At 42.0% G+C, this 26,590-nt stretch overlaps 1 protein-coding gene across 2 annotated transcripts in view; it reads right to left on the reverse strand.

The window, feature by feature from the left end:
• The window catches only part of LOC111149143 (WD repeat domain 19), a 96,525-nt gene that overhangs the window by 3,933 nt on the left and 66,002 nt on the right, over positions 1 to 26,590 (reverse strand). For both annotated transcript variants that reach the window (XM_022506086.1, XM_022506088.1), the window contains 9 exons: positions 26,456 to 26,524; positions 17,712 to 17,789; positions 16,349 to 16,445; positions 14,425 to 14,549; positions 11,487 to 11,568; positions 9,683 to 9,833; positions 8,653 to 8,776; positions 7,784 to 7,860; positions 7,358 to 7,482 (listed from right to left, as the gene is read on the reverse strand). In XM_022506086.1, the coding sequence (XP_022361794.1) occupies positions 7,371 to 7,482; positions 7,784 to 7,860; positions 8,653 to 8,776; positions 9,683 to 9,833; positions 11,487 to 11,568; positions 14,425 to 14,549; positions 16,349 to 16,445; positions 17,712 to 17,789; positions 26,456 to 26,524 (915 nt within the window). In that variant the 3' untranslated portion in view covers positions 7,358 to 7,370. The remainder of the gene's footprint in view (positions 1 to 7,357; positions 7,483 to 7,783; positions 7,861 to 8,652; positions 8,777 to 9,682; positions 9,834 to 11,486; positions 11,569 to 14,424; positions 14,550 to 16,348; positions 16,446 to 17,711; positions 17,790 to 26,455; positions 26,525 to 26,590) is intronic.

Here is a 26,590-nt window from a genome sequence, read left to right on the forward strand (position 1 = left end):
AGAATATGTTCCAAACAAAAAAACTGGTAAAACCTCAGAAAAAGACCTTAACAAAATGGAGATAAGTGATTTACATGATAAAGAGTTTACAATAATGGTCATAAAAACAATTCATGAACAAAGTGAAGAAAGTACTAAACAAATCACAGACTCAAATACAACTACTGAACTGGATAATACAGTAAAAAGGTTCAATAGCAGGCTAAATGAACAGAAAGGATCAATGAATCTGAACACAGGCCCATGGAACTCATCAGCAGAGCAAAAAGAGAAAAGCATGAAAAAAAGTGATTATCATTTAAAGGATTTATGGGATAACATCAACCAATATTCACAATATAAGGGTCCCAAAAGAGAGGAGAAAGTCTGAAAACTTGGGGAAGGAAACAGATAACCAGATCCAGGAAACCCAGAGTTCCCAAACAAGATGAACCCAGAGACCCACACCAAGACACGTTTATAATTAAATTGCTAAAAGCTAAAGGAGAGAAGCCACTTGTTACATACAAGGGAACCCCTGTAAGATCATCAGCAACTTTTTCAGTAGAAACCTTTGCAGACTAGAAGACAGTGGCATGACCTATTCAAACTGCTGTGAAAGAAATGTGAAACAAGAATATTCTACCAGGCAGTATTGTCTGTTGGAACTGAAAGAGAGAGAGTTTTCCAGACAAAGAAGAGCTAAAGGAATTCATCACAGTTAGACCAGCCTTACAGGAAATGTTAAAGGTGGTTTAAGCTGGAAGTGCTGGTTAATAGAGGAAGACATACAAAAGTTATAAATCTGAATGTTTAAAGGTTAATATGTTAATTCAGAATAATCTTGTTGTAATGGTGGTGGGTTAATCACTTACAAAAGTAGTAAAAATAACCATCATGACAATAATTTAATGGACACTCAAGATGCAGAGATACAAACTATGACATCAAAAACAGAACGGGGGATAAAAATGTAGAGCCTCAGAATTTGTTATCAACTTAAAATAGGTTTAACGTAATCCTCATGGTATCCACAAAACAAAAATCTACAGTAGATACACAAAGGATAAAAGGAATCTAAGCATACCACTAGGGAAAGTCATTTAAATCATAGAGCAAGAGAAGAAGGAAAGAACAATGGACTTACTCCCATTTTTATTGTTTTCTGGCTATTTTGTAAGTCCGTATCTGTCGATAATTACTTTATATGCAAACTGGCTAAAATCCTCTGATCAAGAATGGCTGAATGGATTAAAAAACAATATCCATCTATCCTGCTGCTGAGAAGAGACTTAGTTTTAAGGACACAGGCTGAAAGTGAAGGAATGGAAAATATTTCAGGCTAATTGAAATCAAAAGAAATCTGGAATAACTTTACTTATATCAGACAAAAAGAATTTTAAAGACTGCAATAAGAGACAAAGAAGGTCATTACACAATGATAGATCAACACAAAAGTGGATATAACATTTGTAAGTATGCATCCAACACAGAAGCATCTAAAGATACAAAGCAAAAATTAAGGTCTAAAGGGAGAAATAGCAATATAGTAAGAGTAGGGGACAGAGAGTGGACAAAGCATCCAGACAGGAAATCAGTACAAGGAAACACCACACTTAACAGACATTTACAGTGCATTTCATCAAAAAGCAGAATATACAGAGTTAAGCACACATGAAACAGTCACCAGGACAGATCACAGGTTAGGCTATGAAAATAAGTCAATAAATTCAAGAAGACTGAGCATCTTTTCTATCCACAATCGTATGGAACTAGAAGTTATTGATAAGAAGAAAACTGGAAAGTTTAAAAATATTTAGAGATTCAACAATATGCTATGGAACAACCAGTGAGTCAGAGAAGAAATCAAAAGAAAAAATATCTTGAGACAAATGAAAATGGGAAGACAATATACCAAAACTTAAGGGAGGTAACAAAAGCAGTTCTCAGAGAGAAACTCCTAGCAATTAATGCCTACGTCAAGAAACAAGAAAGATCTCAAGTTAAACATACCTAACTTTATACCTCAAGGAACTAGAAAGAGAAGAACAAGCTAAGCCTAAAGTTAATAGAAGAAAAAAAATAACAAAGCAGAAATAAAGGAAAGAGACTAAAAAGAACAATAAAACTAAGAGCTGGTTAAGGAAAATAGATAAACCTTTAGCTAGACTCACCAAGAGAAAAAAAGCACTCAAACAAATGAAAGAAGAGATAGTGTAATGGCTAACACAAATACAAAAGATCATAAAAGACTACTATGAACTACTACACAGTGACAAATGAAACAACTTAGAAAAGAAATGGAATATGCCTAGAAACATACAACCTTACAAGACTGAATCATGAAGAAACAGAAAACTGAGCAGACTAGTTACTAGCAAGGAGATTGAATCTGTAATGGGAAAAAACTCCCACCAAACAAAAGTCTAAGACCAGATGGCTTTTCTGGTAAATTTTACCAACATTTAAGGGATTCATACCAGTCCTTCTCAAACTCTTCCAAAAAAACAGAAGAGGAGGGAACACTTCCAAACTCATTTTATGTGCCAGCATTAGCTACCAAAACCAGACAAGGATATCACAATAAAGTTCTAGACCAGTATCCCTGATGAACATAGATGCAAAAATCCTAAGCAATCTATTAGCAAACCAGAGTTAACAATACATTAAAAGGATCATAGACCATGACCAACTGGATTTTATTCCAGGGATGCAAGGATAGTCTAACATTCACACACCAATCAGTGTGATATATCACCTTAAGAAAATGAAGAATAAAAATTACATGATCACTCAGTAGATACAGAAAAAGCATTTTAACAGTATTCAACATCCACTTAATGATTAAAAAAAAAAAAACAAAACTTCACCAAAGTGGGTGTAGAGAAAACATACCTCAACGTAATAAAGGCCATATAAGACAAGCCCACAGCTATCATCCTCCTCAATGGTTAAAAGCTTAAAAGCTTTTCCTCTAAGATTAGAATGAAGATAAGGATGCCTACTCTTGCCACTTTTAATTAAACATAGTACTTGGAGTCCTAGCCAGAGTAGTTAGGCAAGAAAAAGAAAGAAAAGGCATCCAAATTGGAAAGGAAGAAGTTAAAGTGTCACTAACTGCAGATGACATGGTATATGTAGAAAACCCCAGAGACCACTAAAAAACTGTTAAAGCCTCATAAATGAATTCAGTGAAGTTTCAGGATACAAAATATACAAAAATCTGTTGCATTTCTATACACTAATAATGAGCTATCAGAGATTAAGAAAACAATTCCACTTAAAACTGCATAAAAAAGAATGAAATACTTATGTGTAAATTTAACCAAGGAGGTGAAAGACCTGTGTGGTGAAAACTATAAGACACTGGTGAAAGAAATTAAAGAAAAATACATAGATATTCTATGCTCACAGATTAGAAGAATTAAAGCTGTTAAAGTGTCCATACTACCCCAAATAATCTACAGATTCAATGCAGTTTCTATCAGTTTCCAATGATTTTTTTTCACAGAAATAGAATAAACAATCCTAATGTTTGTATGGAACCACAAAAGATCCTGAGTAGCTAAAGCAATCTTGAGAAAGAACAGAACTGGAGGTACATTTCCTGAAACTATATTACACAGCTGTAGTAATCAAAACAGTATGGTATTGGCATAAAAATAGTCACACAGTAGACAGCAGATGTGAAGATCAATGGACCAGAATAGAGAGCTCAGAAATAAACCTATGTATATATGGTCAACTTATTTGTGACGAGCCAAGGGAAAAAAATACATATATATGTGTGTGTGTATACACATATATATGAAAGGAGGATCTTTTTAATAAGTAGTGTTGGGAAAACTGGGCCACTAGCTCACATCATACACAAAAATCAATTCAAAACAGATTAAAAACTTGAACAGAAGACCTGAAAACATAAAACTCCTAGAAGAAAATGGGGGGGTGGGGAGAAAATATAGAGGGTAATAAGCTCCTTGACATCCGTCTTGGCAACAATTTTTTGGATTCAACACCAAAAACAAAGGCGGAAAGGCAGTAAAGCTAAAGTTCTAGGCCAATATCCCTGATGAACATAGATGCAAAAACACTTCTGTACAGCAAAGGAAACCATCAACAAAATGAAAGGGCAACATATGGATTGGGAGAAAATATTTGTAAATCATAGATCTGATAAAGGATTAATATAAAGAACTCCTACAGTTCAGTTGGAAAAAATCAATTAAAAATAGGCATAAGATCTGAAAAGAAATTTTCCCAAACAAGATAGGCAGACGGTCAGCAGGGACATGAAAGGGTGCTACCAAACATAACTGGTTATCAGGGAAATGCAAATCAAAACCACCATCATATGTCACCTCACACTTGTTCAAATGGGTATTACCAAAATGACAAGAAATCACAAGTGTTGGCAAAGATGTGAGGGAAAGGGAACACTTGTGCACTGTTGGTAGGCATGCAAACTGGTGCAGCAACAGTGAAAAACAGTATAGAGCTTCCTCAAAAAATTAAAAGTAGAATTACCATGTGGTCCAGCTGTTCCATTGGTGGGTATTTATCTGAAAAACAAAATCACTGTCTTGAAAAGATATCTGTATTCCTATGCCCATTTTGGCATTATTTACAATAGCCAAGACAAGCAAACAACCCTAAGCGTCCATCTACACTGGATAAAGAAATGACACTGGATAAAGAAAATGGCACATGTGTATGCATGCATGAACACACACGGGAATATTATCTGGCCATGAAAGAGAAGGAAATACTGCCATCCGCCACAACATGGATGGACCTTGAGGGAGGGCACTACAGTAGGTGAAATTAGAGGAAGACAAAATACTGTATACTCTCATGTGTATAAAAAAAAAATGGAACTCATGGATACAGAGAACAATTTGTTGTTGCCAGAGGCCTGGGGTGGGGAGTGGGTAGAATGGATAAAAGTGGTGAAAAGGTACATGGTCATAAGGGATGTATTGTACCATATGTTAACTACAGTTAACCATATTGTATATTTGGAAGTTACTAAGAGATTTAAAGTTCTCAATAAAAAAAATTTGTTCTTCTGTGTGGTAATGGATGTTAACTTACTGTAATAATCATTTCTCCATACATAACCATTTTTTATACACCTTAAACAACTGATGTCAAGTATTTATCAAAAAGAAAATGGACTTAATGTATATTGTTTTAAGATGCTAAATTTGTGATATGTTATATAGCCACAAGAAAACGAAGCAAATCCCAATCATAATTTGAGCAAGCTTTAAAAATAGAACTTGACAAGCTTATTCTGAAATTTTATAGGGAGATGGAAAACATTAAGAGTAGTTGAAACAATCTTGGTAAAAAATGACAACATTGGAGGATCCACAGTACCGGACTTTAAGATGTATTAGAAAGTCAGAGTAACCAAGACAGTGTAGTATTGAAATAGGGGACAAATACATTAATGGAAAAGAAGAGAGGGTCCAGAAATAGATCAACATTTAAAAACCTCATTGATTTTCAACAAAAAGCACCCAAGCAATTCAATGAAGAAAGAAAAGAATTTTCAATAAATGGTGCTGGAAGACTGGCTATTCACTTGGGGCAGGGGGGATCTCAGTCCTCATCTCACAGTGTAAACAAAGATAATTTCAAAATGATCACAGACCTACAGCTTCTAGAATAAAATATACTAGAATATGCTTGGGCCTTGTTAGTAGGCAAATACTTTTTTAGACAGGATACAATAACCATAAAACTTAAAAATGTATAAATTATAATTCAACAAAATCTCACCAAAAGATACCATTAAGGAAAAGAATTGGGAAGCCACAGACAGAGAAAATATTTGTAAAATATATCTGAAGATAGACAACCCAGTAACAATGGGGAAAACCAGTCTTTCAGCAAAAGGCACTGGAACACATACCTGGCAAAAGAAAGTTGGATCCCTGACCACACACCATACACAAAAATTAAATGGATCAAAGATGTAAATGAAGAGCAACAACTATAAAACTCTTAGCTAAGAGTCCAGATGTGACCAAAAGAGGGGGTGTGGGAAACCAGAGGGAAAAAAAAGAAACTTCAAAATAAAAATCAAAATAAATAATTAAATAATAAATAATAAAATCAAAAATGCTTACGTCAAAGGGTACTATCAAGAAAGTAAAAACTTCTTCCACAGAATGAGAGAAGAAATTTGCAAATCATGTATCTGATAAAACACTGGTATCTCTTAAGAATTTTTACAACTCAACTATAAAAAGACAAATTACCCAGTTAAAAAAATGGGCAAAGGACTTGAATAGACTGTTGTCCAAAGAAGATACCCAAGTGGCCAACAAGCACATGAAAAGATGCTCCGTATCCTTAGTCATTAGGAAAATGGAAATCAAAACCACAATGAGCTACCACGTCACACCTACTAGAATGATTATAAACAAAAAGATGTTGAGGCTGTGGGGAAACGGAGCCTTCGTAGGCTGCTGATGGGAGTGTAAGCGCTTGCGGGTGCCGTGGAAAGCGGGAGCACGCGAGGAACAGCAAAAACCTAGCGGGGCTGCAGCACAGGGAGCAGACAGGGCGGCGGATGCTCCTTGTTTCTGCATGTGTCAGAAAAAGCCCCTGGAGGGTTTATGAAGGAACCTGGTAACACTGCAGGTAAACTGAGAGGACTTGCCCATGGACTGGGTGACAGGGCTGAGGGTGAGATGAGTCACGGATAATGACCGGGTTTCCACCCAGACCAGCGGCTGGAGTGGAGCTGCTCCTGACTGAGATGATGCAGATGGAGAGAAAACCGAGTTGCCTTTTAAGCAGGTTAGGGGAGATGCCGTGGCCGGGACTGAGCTCCCTGCTTCTCTTTGAAGAGCCTCCCAGGTTTGGGCAGGGCTTTTGGCTTCCCAGGGAGACACGACACCTCCCTGCCTCCCTCTGCAGTGTGTGTGGCTCTGAGTAAATTCTTGCCGATGGAATGCAAATGGAAGGGGTGTGGGCCCCTTCTACATGGCTACCAACGAGACTTGGAAAGAAAAAGGTATTTTTCCAATCTGTGGATGCCAAAAGTTTTATGATATATTCTGAACTTTAAAAGACTCCACTGTTACTAGCTGGCTCTAGTTTTAATGGACTGATTAAAAAGAAGCCCTTATGATTTGATAAAATACATTACAGTTGGAATCCATGGTGCTACACGGCCAAAAAGCCTTTGTCACCATGGAGACAGTGTGACCGGCATTTTTAAAGGACATCAACTGGTTTGTTGTCAGATTCTTCAAATCGGACAAGTTACACGATGCACAAAAAGGAGCCAATACAAACGATAAATCCTGCCTACTCCAGACCCTTGCGCCCTGGGGAAGGGAGCAGATGGTCTGGGACTCACCTGCATGGGCCACTCACTGCTCCACCTCTGTCCGCAGGAACTGGGTACAGTCGGAGATTTTTTTTAGTTGAGCAAAGCTTAATCTTTCAGAACACATAGGACATGTGTTTTCCGTGTTTAACATGCTGTTCGGGGAGGGAAAGGCAGAGGAGATTAATATTCCTTTAGCTTTAGGTTATTCTAATGGGAAAAGCAATCCTGTCTACACCTCCTTGGTACATATTCATCACACAATTTAAGAACCAGGAATATTCAGTCTCATGCAAGATCCCCTTTAAGGATAATGTTCTCAAAGGTCACAGAAGCTTTGGGCCTTTAGAGATCTTCAGGAATATGAATAAGGAGACCTCAGAATAAAAGAGTGGTTGAATGAAAGGCCTATTTTGGGGTAAATCTGAATGACCGAGTAAAACGATGCACACTTACATCTTAAATTCCGAGTACAGAGCAGGGAAGTCACAATGTGGACACATGGTCCAGTCATCCTTCAACATGTGTCGGCCCTGGAAACAGTACACTTAAGAGTAAAATTCATCGTTTAAAAATTTCCTGCCATTATTCAATTATGATAAGTGTATTAAAATTAAAAGCCAGACCTCTAAATAAGGTGAGCAATTGACTAGAAAGAGATGGGGGCAAACAGACAGAAGCCAGATTTCATTTATCAATTCATGTATAAAGAATGGTCTTCAATTTTGTGATATCATCACCTAAATTTATGTCCCTTTAAAATAAAGTTTATGTTAGTCTAGTGATTAACAAATAATCTAGTATTTAACATCTTCTAACAGCGGGCACCGGGTGGCTCAGTCAATTGAGCGTCCAACTCGATTTTGGCTCAGGTCATGATCTCAGGGTCGGGGACTGAGCCCTGGGAACCCTGCGTCAGGCTCGTGCTCACCGTGGAGTCAGCTGTCCCTCTTCCTCTGCTCCTTCCCCCACTCCCCACATGTGCATACATTCTCTCTTTCTCAAAAAAATCTTCAAAAATTTTTCTACAAGGTCTTAATATTAAAACGAATAATAAAAGCCACCACTTATTCAGTATGCCAGGTAGAGAGCACTGAGGCTTTACATATGTCCTGTCATCAGCCTGCAGTTTCTCTCAATAGGCAGGTGCTGTTACGGTTGGACCTAGCAAGGGAAAGCAAATTGCAGAGGATCACAGAGCCGGTAAAGTGGCAGAAGGATTTAAGCCCAGGACCATCTGATTGCCAAGTGTTGCTTTTTACACATCAAGTATTCAAATGGACTATAAATACATATATATAAAGACATACGTATTACAAACTTACTGTTGCAATGCAATACGGGATGTTATTTTTACATCCAGGACAGAGGAGTTCACACTCGGGGAGAAGAAATTCGCAGAATGGACACGGGGTTGTGGGCTCTTCTGTCTCGGAGGTATCGGGTCTCCTGTGAGAGAGGATCACGTAACATGCCTACTTCTGCACAGTCGGGATCTGAGGCTGGAGAAGCTCCCATCAGCCCGCACTCCCGCTCAGGGCGGAGGGAGAGGAAGTGAGGGGTTAGAGTGTCTCATCATCCCGGCCACATGTGGGGGCTGGAGTTTGCAGCATAGTAAATGGCACAGAACATGGGTGGCTCGTGCTCTCTCCTCTTCCTGTGCCACGGATGCCACTGATGGGGTAAGCCCGATTCTCCCCGCCCCCCGTCTCTCCCCTTTGTGGACTGAAGTGGTCAAGGCTATCCAGGGCTGTCTCGCCAAAGTGCCCGTGGCCACGGCAGTGTTCCCGCGCTCTCCAGTGTGGCAGCCGGGAGCCACGTGAAACTTCTGAGCACTTGAAATCCGGATAGTGTGAGAAACTGAGTTTTAAATTTGATTTAATTTATTTAAATTTAGATAGCCACACATGGCTAGCAGTTACCATATTAGACCCCCCAGCTGGAGAGGAGTCTCACGTGGGGAGAGAATGACTAGCGTCTCTTCTGAGCTGGGGCCCAGGCCGCAGTGGCCCTGGACGGTCGGGATGACTGTGCTCTAGCAACCACTCCCCCGCCACTGCCCCGCAACTCTCCACGAGGAGGACACTTCTGTGCTCCAGATACAAAGCTAGAAGACTGAGGGTTCTCCTTGCTGCCACCAGGACACAGCAGGCCTGAATCACGACACTTTGTTTAAGAGTCAAGTAAATCCTGACTTTTCCAAGCCATTGTTGGGTGTTCTGCTGCTGGTTGCTCAATACAGTCCTAATGGCCACCCCAGTCCATTCTCTCCCTGAGCCGCACCTGAGCAGCCAGAGTCTAAAAACTACATCTGTGAGATGCGGTGAGACAGTGGAAGCAGCTGTCCCTGCCTACCTGACCATGGCCTCGATCTTCTTCTTGTATTTGGCGTCTATGTTGCTGCGGTACTCGGGCCGCATCAGCACGGCCGCGAAGCTGAAAGCAGAGCTCTTCAGGCCTGCTCGGCGGCACTCGATCACCGTGGACGTCAGGATCGGCACGATGTCTGCAACACACACGGGAGGGCAGGAAGCCAGTGCTTCTGCTGTCCCGACTCTGTCCCCATTCAGGAGGACAACACGATCGCACGTCTAAGTTTGCTCTTCCTGGCAAAGAACCAGTTAGGACCTGTTTCATGAGGCAAGGGGGCGCATCAGAGTATCTTCCCTGTGATTTTACTGTGTTTTGCCTTGGAGCACCGGACCTGCACTCCCTTGAGGTCCCCTTTTGCACGTATCCTCCCAAACCAGAGATGTGTCTCTGCACGTGACAGGACTGCCCGTGAATGGTCAGGGAGATTAGTAAGTTTATGCACTGACCTCAGCGGGTGTCTCTCTCTTCAGGACGGATACCAGAAGGTGGATTACTGGATCAAAGAACATGACTTTTTAAAAAATGCTCTTAGCACAGATTGCCAAATTGCTTTCTAGAAAGGCCCTACCAGTGTCTGTTCCCTGCTGCTCCCTTAGCCAGCATGGAATACAATTAATTGTGAAGTCGTTTTCATGTAACAAAAAAGAAGACAGTTATAGAGGAGGGGTTGGTGAATTTTGACCTGTGGACCAAATCGGGCCTTCTGTTTTTGTATGGCTCATGAGCTAAGAGGGCCTTTATGTTTTTAAATGGTTGAAAAAAATTAAAAGAAAAATATTTTGTGACATGTGAAAATAATATGAGGTTCAAATGTCAGCATCCCCAAAAAATAAAATTCTGTTGGAACACATCCATACTCATTCATTTCTGTATGGTTTATGTAAAAATAGTAGCTGTGACAGACGTTATGGTCCATGAAGCCCCAGACACTTGACATCTGTACCTTTGCAGAAAGACTTTGTTGACCCCCGACACAGAGTGTGAGGAAGTCTGTTAACTGAAGAATGTTAGAATGACATGTCGCTAAGAATGAGGGGACCTTCTGTAGCAGCGGTGGCCTGGCTGAGAACAGGGTCAGACTTACTAGCTGAACAGTGCGGTCTTGGGCAAGTGTACTTCACTTCTTTCCCCTCTGTTTGCTTCTCCGGTAAAACAGGGAAAACGATAGTGCCCATGGGTGTAGTTTTGAGGCTCTTATCCTTACAAAGATGTGCGTGATCTTGGCTGGCATCTGGGAACTCGGATGTTGGGGGCATTTCTCCCATTTCCAGATCAGAGTGGCTCACTGTACCTGAACTCTTTGCACAAACAGTGTGGTCTACACTGAACACCTGCTTTCTGGGAGTCTGACAGCCCCCGGTACAAGCCCTGGGCCCTGAGCCTCTCATGAGCACCGCTGGTAGACACTTCACATGTGCTGTCACACAGCTCACTGCTGGAGGAGTGTGTCCCGTGTGACTCTGCTGAAGGAGACTCGGAAACGTGCACCCGTTCTCACCCACACCTCGCCCCATGCGTGTGCCTTTTGCATTCGCTGCTCTGGGTTTGTATTCTTCTGCTATAATAAATGTTAGCCTCCGGCACGACTGTGGGTTGCATTGTGTGAGTCCTAGTGAACTTGGGGGTGGTCTTGGGGTCCCATTAGACTACTTGCTGGGGTGGGTGAGAGGAGTAAATGAGTTAATCTGTGTAGACAACAGTGGCTGGCGCGGTTAGTGACTGTCGATCTTATAGTGCCACACTGAGGCCCACACGTGGGGGACAGGTCCTTCTCAACAGTACGTACGTGACGGGAACTTGCTGATGTTGTTGGCCACCCGGATAAGCATACGTGCCCCTTTCATATGATCGCCACTTTTCACATGAATCTGAAATAAATGACATATGTTACTCTTAAGAGATTTTGATTAACCCTAATTCATGCTTTATTCCCCCAAATAATAAACTCCTTCATTATGATCCTGAACGAGCTGCCCCATGATCCTCTTAGCGCTACCTGGCTTAAGACACTTGGGAGTTCTCTGTTTCTCCTTCCAGCAGTGCCGCCTGGCCCCGTGGCCTCACCGACCTTACCCCTCCTCTATGCTCTGCTTTTTATTTTGCCCCAGAACACGTGGCATGAGTTCAAATCCCTGATTCAGCTCTTATGGGCCATTTTCAGAGGGCTAATAATGCCAACTTCGCCAAGTTGTTGTGAAACCTAAAAGCCAAGTCTTTCAGGCAGAAGGAGAGGATGAGTTGTTAAAGGAAGAGGGCAAGGGGGCAGCGGCGGCCGGAAGGCATGAGATTGGGTGAGTGCTGAGTATGAGGGGGGCCCTGACACGTGGGATGAGAGGAGGCTTGGAGAGCCAACAGGGCCAAGGAATGATGTTGCTGTATCATCCAGCGAGATGGGGCAGCCCACAGAGGTGGGAGGGGGTGGGGGGGGTCTGTTGGGGGCTGGGGGGGGGGGTGGAGAGAAGTAGAGCCATAGGAGGCAGAACTGGTTGGTATTTGGTGAGAATGTGCAGCGTGAGCTGAGAGTAACTCCCAGACATCAGGTCTAAGCAACGACTGATGGCATCATTTCCTGAGCACTGCTACCTGGTAAATACTAGAAGGGGTAGGGACTCCCTTGCTGCTTGTCCTCTGCTGACTCCCTGGGCCTCAGACAGCCCAGCTCCATCATGAAGACACCAAGGTCCCAGGCTGTCCCTCAGCCCAAATCCCTGCCCCCGCTCTGGGAGGAAGTACCCACCAAAGCTGTCTTGATAGCCCCTGAAGCGTGGCTGACTTTCTTCAGTCTTTGGCTCAAAGATGCCTGGGACATTTTTACGTCAATGTATTCTGACTGGAAAAGGTTTCACAGTTTCCCTTTTGACACCATGAGCAGTTAAAAATCTTGAGAAAGGGTGGTGCTTGTATAAGAGTCGAGAACTACAGCAAACAGGGAAGAGTCCTGGGGTGCTCTTCAGTGGGAGGGGAAGAGGGTGCCCGGTTGGTCCTCTGCCAGACATGGGCCGGCTCTCGGGGCCGGATGAAAAGAAAAAGGCTTGAGCACCATCCCTGTGCCTTAGGGTGGTAGAAAGCCCTGGTCCCCGAGGGTTGTGTGTGGGATTCCCTGACTTCCACCCCCAAAAGTGCTGTTCTGCTGGATTCTGTGCCCACAGCACATGGCACCACCACTCATGTCTGCAGATGAGAGAGCCCGCCCTTCTCCCTTTCTACTCCTTTCCACATGAGAGAAGGGATCCTTCTGCTGCTCTGAAGAGAAATGTACTCTCCAGGGCTACAAGCCAGAATTCTCATTTTTTCCTTACCATCAGTGTTACAGAACTGAGTGGCCGAATATGGTAGCCACTAGCCATATGTGGCTATTTAAATTTTAAAATTAAAATTATATAAAATAAAAAAATGTAGTTTCTCATTTGCACCAGCTGTATTTCTGGCTGCTGGCTGCCATATGGGGCAGCCCAGACACTGGCACCTACAACACTGTAGAAAGTTCTGGACAGCACTGGTAGAGATCATAATTAGGATCTTAGTCATTCATAACATGCCTCCTCTATCCTCGGTACCGTCAAGATTAAGATCTTGGGGACTGGACTGGAAACCAAATTAGCATTAATATGGGAAGATGTACTCTGATATAATGAAAATTTAGAAAAATATGTGAGTTGGATTCTGTATCTTTATAGAGATATGTGTATAAATATATTACAAAATTCACATCTATTTACCCATAACTTTTATGTAAATTATAATACAAGTATTTGAGGTTTGAATGCTATAGTTTGTTTTTATTAAGATTTACTAATTGAGGGGCGCCTAGGTGGCTCAGTAGGTTAAGCCTGTGACTTCAGCTCAGGTCATGATCTCAGGGTCCTGGGATCGAGCCCGGCATTGGGCTCTCTGCTCAGCGGGGAGCCTGCTTCTCCCTCTCCCTCTCCCCTGCTTGGGTTCCCTCTCTTGCTGTCTCTCCCTCTGTCAAATAAATAAAGTCTTCGAAGAAAAATTACTAATTGAAAAGACAGAATACACAACTGGACATAAATATAATCCTAATGTGGTAAAAAAATAGGAGTGCATATGTGTATTTACCAAAGTACAGAGGATACACACAGCACAAAGTTAACAGCCATTATATCTGGTGATGGACTTAAAGGGTCAGTTACTTTTTCATTACACTTTTCTACATTCTCTAAATTTTCTCCATGAATATGTATTATTTTTATATTCAGATGGAAACTAAATAGTATTAAAAACTATAGAATTGTATAAAATCTACCATCTTAGAATTAATAAACTAGTAAACTCTGGTTAAACAAAAATGTCTTAAGTAAATTTTTTTTTTGACCAGCTAATCCATTTATATGCTTCAAAATCAAGACAAGGTAGAAATACATCCACAGAGAAAGCTGCTCTCCCTCTTGTCCCCTCAATGGGGATGGCTATCATGTCGCCTCTGCCCCATGTCGTGTTCCTGTTAGCAACTATTTTTGCTACCAAGACTTTGAGTCTTTTTCTAATTTTATTTGCCATGAATATATATTCATTCTTATTTTTTACCCTTTTGCACCCAACAGGTAGCAGACTGTATAATTATCCTGTATGTTGCTGTTTTTCACTTAACAATAGAGATCTAGAAACTCACTCTAATCCAACGGAGAGGTGCCCATAAGAAATCCCTTCAGGTGATAACCTCCCTTGGCAGATTATGTCCCAAGTCCCTCAAAGGGTCTCACCTTCACTAGGATGTAGCTGTGCAGGATCATGAGGTTGGTGGCCATCTCAGAAGGAATTTTGATCTTCTGGGATTTGAGTTCTGCATACATGCTAAAGAGAACGTCGTGTGCATTCCGATAGTTTCCTAGAAAAAAAGGTGGCAAAATGACATTATTGCAAAGGATGAAATCTGAGGCCTTTCTGTGGGCCCTCATTTTATTTTATTCTTTCAAAGTTTTTATATAAATTCCACTTAGCTAACACAGAGCATAGTATTCGTTTCAGGTATACAATACAGGGACTCAGTACTCCATACATCACCCGGTGTTCCTCACAACGTGGGCCTTGTTTCGTAAGTAGATTTTATTAGCAATATCCTCATAATTTCTTATATAAAGGAATGTAGTAGTTCTTCCCGCAGTAACTCTTGGTATGAATGTCCAGCTGGTCCCTCAGGGAGAAAATGGTGTCAGCTGACCATCTCCCTTTTCCTCAGGACACCATCTGCTACCAAAGCCAATGGGTCTCCAAGTTTGGAGTCGGCCTTCTAAGTCTCCCAAATCCAGCCTGGCCCAGGCCCATTTAATGCTTCTCACCATCTCTCCACCATCTCTCCGCAGCAGCATCGGTATTCCTCTCTGTTCTGCCTCCACTCTGACGTGAGAGGGTTCTTGGAAAGACCTGGAGTTTACACTCCAGCATAAAAACCCTCCAAGGGCCTTAGGGATTGACGGCAAATTCTTGAGCCAAGGACCTGAACCCTTCAGGATCTGCCTCCACCTACCATCCTAACCTGACTTTGCCCTCCCCCTACCCTGCACCACGGTTGGTGCCCCTGTGTTCCCTGCTGCCGTCCCCCCTGCACACACTCCCTCCCTCATCTCCGGCCATCTCAGCCTGTCGACGCTCAGCTGAAACTTCTGTTGTCTTCTCTCATCTCCATCCTCCAACTCCCCATGTCCCCCACCCTCAGGATGAGGGGGATCCCTGCCCCCGTGCCCTTCTAACGGGTTTCCTTCCCACTCTGGCACTTCTCCGCCTGCACAACAGTTCTGAATCTGCTCTCTGTCTCCCCCACCAAGTCAGGACTCCCTAAGGGTGGAACCACGGCTCAGTCTCCCGAGTCCTGAGCCAGCGCCAGGTACCCTGCAGCAGGTGTTAGATCAGTAATAACTGACTTAACTCCATATTTGCCAAAACCGTGTTCTGTATTTATGAACATCTAAAAGAATCAGCCTGCGAAAACTAGGGAAGATGTCAGACTAATTCTCTTCGTCAATAATATTTCGAAAGCATGTAAGTGAGAGAACGGAACTGTCCTGGAGGTTTCTTTTTTTTTTTTTAAAGATTTTATTTATTTATTTGACAGAGATCACAAGTAGGCAGAGAGGCAGGCAGAGGGAAAGGGAGAAGCAGGCTCCCCACTGAGCGGAGAGCCCAATGCAGGGCTCGATCCCAGGACCCTGGGATCATGACCTGAGCTGAAGGCAGAGGCTTTAACCCACTGAGCCACCCAGGCGCTCCGTGTCCTGGAGGTTCTATCAACGGTCCCTGCACGCTATTCCGAACGAGATCAATTCTAACGCTACATCATCTCCCATCTTCTAGTATCTTTCCTGTTATTCAAGCCTAACATGGGACGGAAGGAAAGTGCAGCACAGTGTAGTGGAGGGGCTGTGGGCGAGGGCGGGGAGGCCGCCATCGAGGACCAGGAGCTGCGAGGCCGTGAAGGGGAGAGGACGTGGCATGGTCGAGAGAAGGCGTCAGCGGCGGTACTCCGTGATGGGGCACTGTCTCACTTCCCTTGGACCCAGAAACGGTCCTTTCCCTAGTCTTCCGGCTTCAGAGCAAACCCAGATTAGAAAAGGGCTACTACTTCCTGCGCAGCAAAGGGGCTGGAGCTTGATTCCACTTTCCCAGGAAAAACACGAAGCCCGGACCTACCTGCGGACTGCTCTTCTCTGGCGATGATGATGGCGGTGCGGGCGGCTTCCCGGTACTGCTTCAAGGCCATGTACAAGCGGAACAGGTACTTGGCATCCTAACACGCAAACCGTTACAGAAACGTCACTGTCTTCACTAGCGAACAGGGGAAACACCTACAATTTTGCATTTCTGTTGGAATCCACTTTGGATACTCTTTTAAAAAAAAATCCATTGAATAAAGAATTTATTTATCCAGTATTTATTCATAGTTTAATATGCACCAGGTTGTATTTTCCATACTTGAGAAATATTAATGTGTTTAAAACCTCATGCCCTCCCTGGGAGAAAGACACAGTTATATGCTAATTGCACTGGTGAGAAACATACCCAAGAGGACCTTTCCAGAGCTGGGATCAAGCCACAGTGATGGGGCTTCAGAGTCTGTGTTCCTAACCCTCTTCCCACAGAGTTATCTCTCAAGTGCTTGAAATCAAACTGTGTTCTTATACGATGTACCAACTTCATAAAATTTTAAAAATTGCTACACACATATAAATTTCACTGGTCCACAAAAAACTTTGGCCTCTCACTATTTCTTATTCTCATTATTTTCACCTCCAGACAATCTCCTACGCTTGTTCCCTGGTTATTAGAATAAGTGGACATTAGGTGAGCAGGCTGGTAAGAGTTTAAGAGTTTAACCTTTGGCAGGTCAACTTACTCTCCCCTGGGTCTCCGTGTCTCTATCTGTGAAACACTGGAAATGGACTCAGGGATCAGATTTGCTATAATCCTCTCCAGCTATGACATTCTAGTACCTTCTCTCCAAATCAGTAACTTGACTTCCTTCACAAGAAAATCACCTCAAGCATCAAAGCAAAAGGGAAGAAAAAGCTCAAGGGTATTCTCAAAGGAGACCATCCTCATCAGGACTGAAAGACGACTGATGTCTGCATGAACTCCCGAGTCACATACTTTGAAAATATTTTCTTAATGATTTATTTCTCCTTTATATTTACACTGAGTTACTTTCATGCTAAATATGATTGTTATTCATTCCCATACCTTTTGAAATGTGAACAAAGTATACTGATTTTTAGGGATTAATGCCAACTCATAGTTCTAATAATATTTTTCATAGTTCCCAGAGTAAATAAAACCTTTAACTAATCTTGAGGGGGAGGGTTGTGCCTATCGCACAGGTGGCCGTGCCAATTTCAAGGAAAGAATATATCCAATAGCCTCTAAAATGCACGTTCTGTCTAGCAGACCTCAAGCTATATTCAGAAAGAAAATTTATAAGCCATAGTAGGTAAAAACAGGGCAGAATAAAGTCAGATCATAACTAAACTACATAAAATCCAAATGGCATTTCTAGTACCTTCGGCATGCCGTCACTCTCTCCCATCAGGTGGTCTATCAGCTGGCTGGTCAGCAGTTCATCTTTGGCCTGACCAACCTGTTTAGGAAGAGAAAGAAACCATAATTTGGCATCTTACAACTAGAAAGGAAGGGGAGTGTTGGGGGGGGACAAATAATCTTGGGCTAAGGAAATGGAATTTAAAAAAATTGTAAAAATACCTGAAGTCAAGTGCCTGACAGGATATAAATTCAGGATCTTTCTTATTTCATTTATAGTCTCCAATAATAAAAGTCTATCCTTTGAAGCTATAGCTTCTCTAAGTTGCTATATCAAAAGGCCATTTTTTTTTTCACATACACAATACACTTCTTGAATGTTTCGGAAAAACTTCCTTAAGGTAAGTGACTATGACATCTAGATAATAGGGTCTTGAGCGTAGGAACTGGGCCTTCTGCAAGAGCATAGCATCAAGCACTGCATCTCCAGCGCTCCCCAAGGAAATGCACCTGTCCATGGCCAACTGAAGTCCAAAAGCAGAAAAAGTATGGCTACTGGAGCCCAGAAGAGGGCAGGCGGCTGGAAGTATGGGAGTTTGGGAGAGGACGCTGGCCTGGAGACCTAGGTCTGAGAGTCACCTCCATGAAGGTCAGAGTTCAATCCCTCATGAGTTGTGTGGTGTTGATCAGGAAAAATTATGGATCACAGGAAATGTATTAGGTTTAGATAGGAGGAATAATTAATTATTGACAAGAATAGGCGGCTTCAGAGTCTTGGGCCTAGAAAAAAAGGGTGAGCCAAGAAACAAAAGGAGCTCCACCAAAGGGAACGAACACTGAAGAGTGCAGTGCTGCCCTCGTCACATGAATGACACAGTGAGAAAAGCCACAGGAAAATGAAGGAGGTGGTCATTAGGACAGAGCAACCCTAGCTTGCTACACCTCAGGGGAAAGGATTAAGAGAAGTTAGAAAGTTCCTTGTAGACAAGGGATTGTAGCGAACCTGTGGAGGGGAGAGGCTCTTTTGGCTGCAGAATTTCTACACGCTTGTGTGTCAGTGCAAGAAAGCTAAGCTTTTATAAATCTGTTGCCTCTGCTTTCACCCCTGCTGTAAGGAAGGGATGCTGTAAGAAAGAGAAATCCTGTACAGTTCCTCATCTTGATGGCTTTGGCGGATGGCTTTGGTGGATGGTGAATGAGCCAGTACAGAGACATGGTTAAAGCAAGGGCTCTGGAGTCGGCCTGCCTGAGGTCAAAAGATCACCGGTGTGATCTTCAGCAGGTAACTCTTGGGACCTCCACAAGGATAAAAATAATACCTAACTCACAGCACTGTTTTAAGGATTAAAGAAGTTAATACTCTTAAAGGGCTTGGACTGGTCCTAAGCAGACGGTGTTGCCAGATACAGCAAATGAAAATAAGGGCACCCGGTTAAATTCGAATTTCAGAGCATTGAGCACACCCAAAACATTAAGATAAATGGAAAGGGTAGGCAGTAAGGAACAGATGTGGCCACTTGGAATTAAAAGGAGGATGGAGACAGAATGCTGAGGAACACATATATTTAAGGAGCAGAGGAGTCAGTGGAGGAGGTTGAGAAGGGACTATCTGAGAAGTAATGGGAGAAGCAGTGTTCTAAGGGAGTAACAATTTCAAGAAAGGTGTAGTATAATAGCATAAAATGCTGCCATAACATGGAATAAAGACTGAGAAGAAACTCATGTACTTAGCAAGAAAGAGATCGGTGGTGACCTCGTAGAGAAGGTTTACAGAGAGGTGAAGCCAGAAGCTCACTGCAAAGAGGAAGGAAGGCACCCAACCCAGCTACCAGACACTGTGAAGACCCATCTTTCTCAACCATCTCATGGGTTTACTCAGGTAATGATTCCCAACTAGGACTCTTCTACATACACATCAACACACATACACCAAGAATGTATTTCAGAAACTTCATGGGTAGAGGATGGGGGCGTTGGGGTGGGTGAGGTATGAATATTTTTAAGATATTCTCAATTATGGGGTCAGCAGGTAAGAGTGCACAGATTATAAGAAAATTCAAGTCAGGGGAGGGGGTTTCAGGGTGGAAAGGAATGGAGGATTGGAAGGGAATTTATACCATCTATATAGTGCATTCACTGAGCTGGGAACCAACGTGTGTTCAGTCAGCAAATATTTACTGAGTGCCCACGATGTGCTACACACTCTATGAAGAAATGGTTCCTTGCGCTTGAGGACTATTAATCTGAAGGGGGAGAAGTGTAGTGGTAAGTGATGTTCAAACTACTTTTGTCTGATATTGATTCCTTTGACTTTTCTGAGAAATGCTCCTACTTCCATTTCAACCATGGGTTCTAGTGGGACTTTCGTGCCTCAGAGGACCCCATTCTCCATGACCATATAAGTGGGAATGTCAAGGGGTGGGAATTTAACCCAGTTTGCCAAAGCAAGATATTCCATCCTTGTGGCCACTAGTTGTTTAATCTTGGAATGGCCACCTGAACTAAGCAAATCAGAGCCTTTCTGGATTTATGAATTTGGGGCCAGAATCCCAGTCCATCTTTGGTAGGAAGGGGGGAAATGTATTCTTAAGAGCTGCTGGAAGTCTTGAGCCCAGCTTTCTAGAGGAAGTAGGTATTGGAAAATGTTGTGGATATGTGAGAAAACCAGAGAATGTAACTATTTTTATAATTAAAAATGTAGATGTATAGATATAAATGTAGATGTATAGATGTAAATGTAGATGGCTAGAGAATAATTTCCATTCTCTAATAATTCTACCGCAGCTTCAAATTCAGATACTTTTAGAAAACACTAATTTTTATGTCACAATAAAAAGGGCCAACAGGGACGCCTGGGTGGCTCAGTTGGTTAAGCAGCTGCCTTCGGCTCAGGTCATGATCCCAGCGTCCTGGGATCGAGTCCCGCATCGGGCTCCTTGCTCAGCAGGGAGCCTGCTTCTACCTCTGCCTCTGCCTGCCATTCTGTCTGCCTGCACTCGCTCTCTCTCCCTCTCTCTCTCTGACAAATAAATAAAATCTTTAAAAAAAAATAAAATAAAAAGGGCCAACATTTATACTGAAAAGGCTTAGAAACAGAATATTCCTAGCACCCAAATTATGGTCTCTAAAACTATTTCTCACTAAAAGGAATCAGAACTCCCTAGAGAAATGGCTGATTCCAGGTTTGGGGCAAGAAATGGAACCTGGCCATAGCAATTAGGCAAGAAAAAGAAATAAAAGTCATCCAAATGGAAAGGAAGAAGTTAAAGTGTCACGGTTTGCAGATGACATGATACCATAAATAGAAAACCCTAAAAAATCCACCAAGAAACCATTAGAACTAATAAATAAATGTTGCAGGATATGTAATCAATATGCAAAACTTTCTTGCATTTCTATACACTATTAATGAAATATAAGAAAGAGAAATAAAGAAAATAATCCCATTTACAATCACATCAGATACAATAAAATATCTAGCAACAAATTTAACCAGGCAGGTGAAAGACCTGTACACTGAAACCATAAGACACTGATGAGAGAAACTGAAGAAGACAGATAAATGGAAAGATATTCCATGCTCATGGCTTAGAAGAATATTGTTAAAAATGTCCCTATTACCCAAAGCAATCTAAACTCAGTGTGATACCTATCAAAATTCCAATGGCATACTTCACAAAACTAGAATAATTCTAAAAATTTGTATGGAACCACAAAAGATCCCAAAGAGCCAAAGCAATGTTGAGAAAGAAGAAAGCTGCATGCAGGAATCGTGCTCCCTGATTTCAAATTATACGAAAAGCTACAGTAATCAAAACAGTATGGTATTAGTACAAAAACAGACACACAGATTAAAGGAACAGAGTGGAGAGCCCAGAAGTAAACCCACACATATAGGGATGATTAACCTATGACAAAGGAGCCAAAAACATATGATGAAGAACAGTCTTTTTAATAAAGGTGTTGGGAGGAGCATCTGCGTAGGTCAGTAGGTTAAGCATCTGACTCTTGATTTTGGCTCAGATCATGATCTCAGGGTCAGGAGATCCAGCCGTGTTAGACTCCATGCTGAGCGTGGAGCCTGCTTGGGATTTCGTCTCTCCCTCTCCCACTGCCCCCTGCGTGCTTGTGCTCTCTCTTTAAAAAAAAAAAGTAGGGCACCTGGGTGGCTCAGTGGGTTAAAGCCTCTGCCTTCGGCTCAGGTCATGATCTCAGGGTCCTGGGATCGAGGCCCGCATCGGGCTCTCTGCTCAGTAGGGAGCCTGCTTTCCCCTCTCTCTCTATCTGCCTCTCTGCCTACTTGTGATTTCTGTCTGTCAAATAAATAAATAAAATCTTTAAAAAAAAAATTAAAGGGCTCCTGGGTGGCTCAGTGGGTCGAGCTGCTGCCTTCGGCTCAGGTCATGATCTCAGGGTCCTGAGATCGAGTCCCACGTCGGGCTCATCCTCAATGGGGAGCCTGCTTCCCTTCCTCTCTCTCTGCCTGCCTCTCTGCCTACTTGTAATCTCTCTCTGTCAAATAAATAAAATCTTAAAAAATAAAAATAAAAAATCATAAATCATAAAATAACTTTGGAGGATGCTAGGGAACCAACTCCTTATTCTCAAAACTAGTAAACAAAGGGAAACAATCAAGTATTAATTCTCCTTTTCTTTTATCTTAGTGTACCAAAATAGCTGATGTGAAATTCAGGAGGAATGACAATCAAATATCATCATTTTGCAACCCCTAATAAAATAATGGATCTAGGTAATAAATATTAATGGCTGCTGAGATCACTAGGTGAACGGCCAATGGGAAACCTTACAATGGAGGGGATCGGGCTGACCATTTCAACATCCAATAATCAATCTTAACACCATAAAAAGAGAGATGACAAATTATGGGCTATTACAGACGGAGTGTTTATGTACCTCCCAAATTCATATGTTGACGTTCTACCCCACAATGTGATTGTATGTGAAGACAGGGCCTCTGGGAATAATTAGAGTTAGATGAAGTGATGATGGTAGGGCCCTTATGATGGGATCAGTGGTGTCATGAAAAGAGGAAGGGAGAGCGATCTCCTGGAAAGGCCACATGTGGACATAGCAAGAAGGTGGCCACTTACAAGCCTCGAAGAGAGCTCTCAACAGGAACCAAACTGGCTGGCCCCTTGATCTTAGCCTTCTCAGCCTCCAGAACTGTGAGAAATAAATTTTTGTTTTTTAAGTCACCTAGTCTGTGGTATTTTGTTACGGCAGCCTGAGCTGATTAGGATATAAGCCTAATACATAGAATTTAAGAAACAACAGAGGATCATAGGGGAAGGGAGGGAAAAATAATGCAAAATGAAATCAGATAGGGAGGCAAACCATACGAGATTCTCAGTCACAGGAAACAGGTTGCTGCAGGTCAGAGGGGTGGGGGATGGGGTACTGGGTGATGGACATTAAGGAGGGCATGTGATGTATGAGCGTGGGGTATTACACAAGACTGATGAATCACTGAACTCTATCTCTGAAACTAATAATGCACTACATGTTGACTAACTGAATTTGAGTTAAAAAAATCTAAAAAGGGGCACCTGGGTGGCTCAGTTGGTTAAGCGACTGCCTTCAGCTCAGGTCATGATCCTGGAGTCCCAGGATCGAGTCCGGCATCAGGCTCCCAGCTCCACGGGGAGTCTGCTTCTCCCTCTGACCTTCTCCTCGCTCATGCTCTCTCTCACTGTCTCTCTCTTCTCTCAAATAAATAAATAAAATGTTTTTAAAAAAAAATCTAAAAAGATCCAAAGTAGACACAAACCGAATCCTAACAAGGAAAAAAAAAAAAAAAAGAGCCTACTGACGTGATGAAATAGGAAGTACATGGCACCATTTATGAAGCCATTTTCCTAAAAATATCAAATCTATGTCTAATCAAGTATCTAGATTTAATTACCAGTTAGTGGGAAATACAGGAGATGGGGAAATTTGCATTCTAAGTAGATGTTCAATAATATCCAGGAATGACTGTTAGAGAAACTGCAGTGCAATGTTGGGAATGTAAAATGGTTTAGCTGCTTTGGGAAACAGTTGGGCAGTTCCTCAAAATGTTAAACATAGAGCTAACATATGGTCTAGCAATTCCTAGGTATATACCCAAGAGAAATGAAAACACAAGTCCACACAAAAAATTGTACACAAATGCTAACAGCAGCATTATTCATAAATGCTCAAAAGTAGAAGCAACCCAAATGTTATCAAACACAATGTGGTAGAGTCCTACAACAGAATGTTATTCAGCCATAAAAACGAATGAAGTATTAGTACATGCTACAACACAATTGAACCTTGGAAATGGCTCAGGTCATGATCCCAGGGTCCTGGGATTGAGCCCCACATCGGGCTCTCTGCTCAGCGGGGAGCCTGCTTCCCCCACCTCCCCCCGCCTGCCTCTCTGCCTACTTGTGATCTGTCAAATAAATAAATGAAATCTAAAAAAAAAAAAGATGCCAGACACAAAGGTCACATACATGGTTCCCTTTATATTAATGTCTAGAGTAGGCAAATCCAAAGAGGTAGAAAGTAGATTATAGTAAAGAATACATACAACACAACAATTTAGACAGTGTGGTAGTGGTATAGGGGAGACAAATCAATGGAAAAGAATATAGAATCCAACACCAGACTTACACAAAAATGGTCATTTCATCTATGACAAATGCTGTATATAATTCAGTGTGGAAAAAATAGTCTTTTGATAAATGGTGCTGGATCAACCAGATATCCATATGGGAAAAAAAGATTCCTGACTCCTACCTCACACCATACACAAAAGTTAATTCAGGATAGGGATAGGCCTAAATAAGAAAGCTAAAACAATCAAATCTCTAGAAGAAAACATATAGAATGGGCAATGATTTCTTAAATAGGACTAAAAACCAATAACCATTAGAGAAAAGATTTGTAAGTTGATTTATTTCCATCCAGACACCACGGAAGAATAAAAAGGCAAGCCACAGCTTGATAAATTTTCACAATACACATATCTGATGAAAAGACTTGGATCTAGAAATTATAAAAAAAGTCCTATAATCAGTAAGAATGAGATGATACAACGAAAACTTAGGAAAAAAAAAAAAAGATTTAAAAAGCACTCCAGAGGGGCGCCTGGGTGGCTCAGTGGGTTAAGCCTCAGGGTCCTGAGATCGAGCCCCGCATCGGGCTCTCTGCTCAGCAGGGAGCCTGCTTCCCCCTCTCTCTCTGCCTGCCTCTCTGCCTACTTGTGATCTCTGTCTGTCAAATAAATAAATAAAATCTTTAAGAAAAAAAAAAAAGCACTCCAGAAAAGAGGATATCCAAATAGCCAATATACATATCGCTCAGTATCATCAGTTTTTAGAAAAAGGGATTAAAACCATGAGATACCACTATACACCTATCAGAATAGTTACAATGAAACAGATTGGTAAGTGTCAGTAAAGAGAGCAACTAAATTCTTTCACACTGCTGATAGAGGGTAAATTGGTACAACTACTTTGAAAAAAATGTTTGGCAGTACCTACTGTTGCTAAAATATGTGTAGCTAATGACCTAGTAATTCTACTCCTGGATATATACCCAATAAGGCAGAGTGTTATGTCCATCAAAGGACATGAACCAATTTATGGCAACTTTGTTCATAATATGCCCAAACTGGAGACAACCCAAATGTCCATTAACAGAATAATGGATAAATAAATTGTGGTATAGTCATACAGTAGACTATTACTCAGTCAAGAATAAGAATGAACTATTACTGGGCATGTGGGTGGCTCAGTCCGTTAAGTGTCTGCCTTTGGCTCAGGTCATGATTTCAGGGTCCTGGGATCGAGTCTTACAACAGGCTCCTTGCTCAGCAGGGAGCCTGCTTCCACCCCCAACCCCGGCCCTCCCCCGCTCACGCTTGTGTGCTCTCTATCACAAAAATAAATAAATAAAAATCTTTTTAAAAAAAATGAACTATTGCTGCATGCAGTAACACAATGCATTAGCAGACTTAACGGCTGATTGGAAGAAACTGGACACTAAATAGTACAAAATATGTATGAGGCCATTTATATGAAATACCTAGACAGATACAACCAGTCTATAAGGACAGAGGTCAGAATTGTGGTTCCCCCTGGCTGGGGGCACTGATTGGGAGGCAACATAAGAGAGCATTCTGGAAGCGGGAAATGTTCCGTATCTTGATCTCAACAGGGGTCACACCAGTGTACTCATATGAAAAAATGAGCTCTACATTTAGGATCTGTGCACTTTACTGCATGCAAGTTACACCTACAAGAAAATGCAAAGGTTCTTATCTTTTATAGACAGATTTTGTGCCCATAAATAAATGATTTGGTTTAAAATAATACAGAAAAAGAGGTGGGGGTCTGAATAACATAAGAATGGTCACATGTCGGGACGCCTGGGTGGCTCAGTCGGTTAAGCAGCTGCCTTCGGCTCAGGTCATGATCCCAGCGTCCTGGGATTGAGTCCCACATCGGGCTCCTTGCTCAGCAGGGAGCCTGCTTCTCCCTCTGCCTCTGCCTGCCATTCTGTCTGCCTGTGCTTGCTCTCTCTCCCTCTCTCTCAATCTGACAAATAAATAAATAAAATAAAATCTTTAAAAAAAAAAAAAAAGAATGGTCACATGTCAATCGCTGCTGAAGTCAGATGATGGGTACCTGGGAACTGGTTACATTCTTTGGTCTACTGCCGCATGTCTAATTTTGCACATCGGCGTTCTCAAAGGTTCACATTACAGAGTTTACTTACAGTTTCAATTGCCATTTCTATGGCCGCATTATCTTCTGAGCTCGGACATTTCAGGAAATGTTTAAGTGCCTGAAATGAGAATTGCATAGCAATTGAAAACGTGCAGCCCGCTTTCACCCTGGGGAAAAACAAAGT

This window comes from Enhydra lutris, unplaced genomic scaffold (assembly GCF_002288905.1).
Source record: "Enhydra lutris kenyoni isolate GAN:26980312 unplaced genomic scaffold, ASM228890v2 scaffoldscaffold21, whole genome shotgun sequence".
Lineage (NCBI taxonomy): Eukaryota > Metazoa > Chordata > Mammalia > Carnivora > Mustelidae > Enhydra > Enhydra lutris.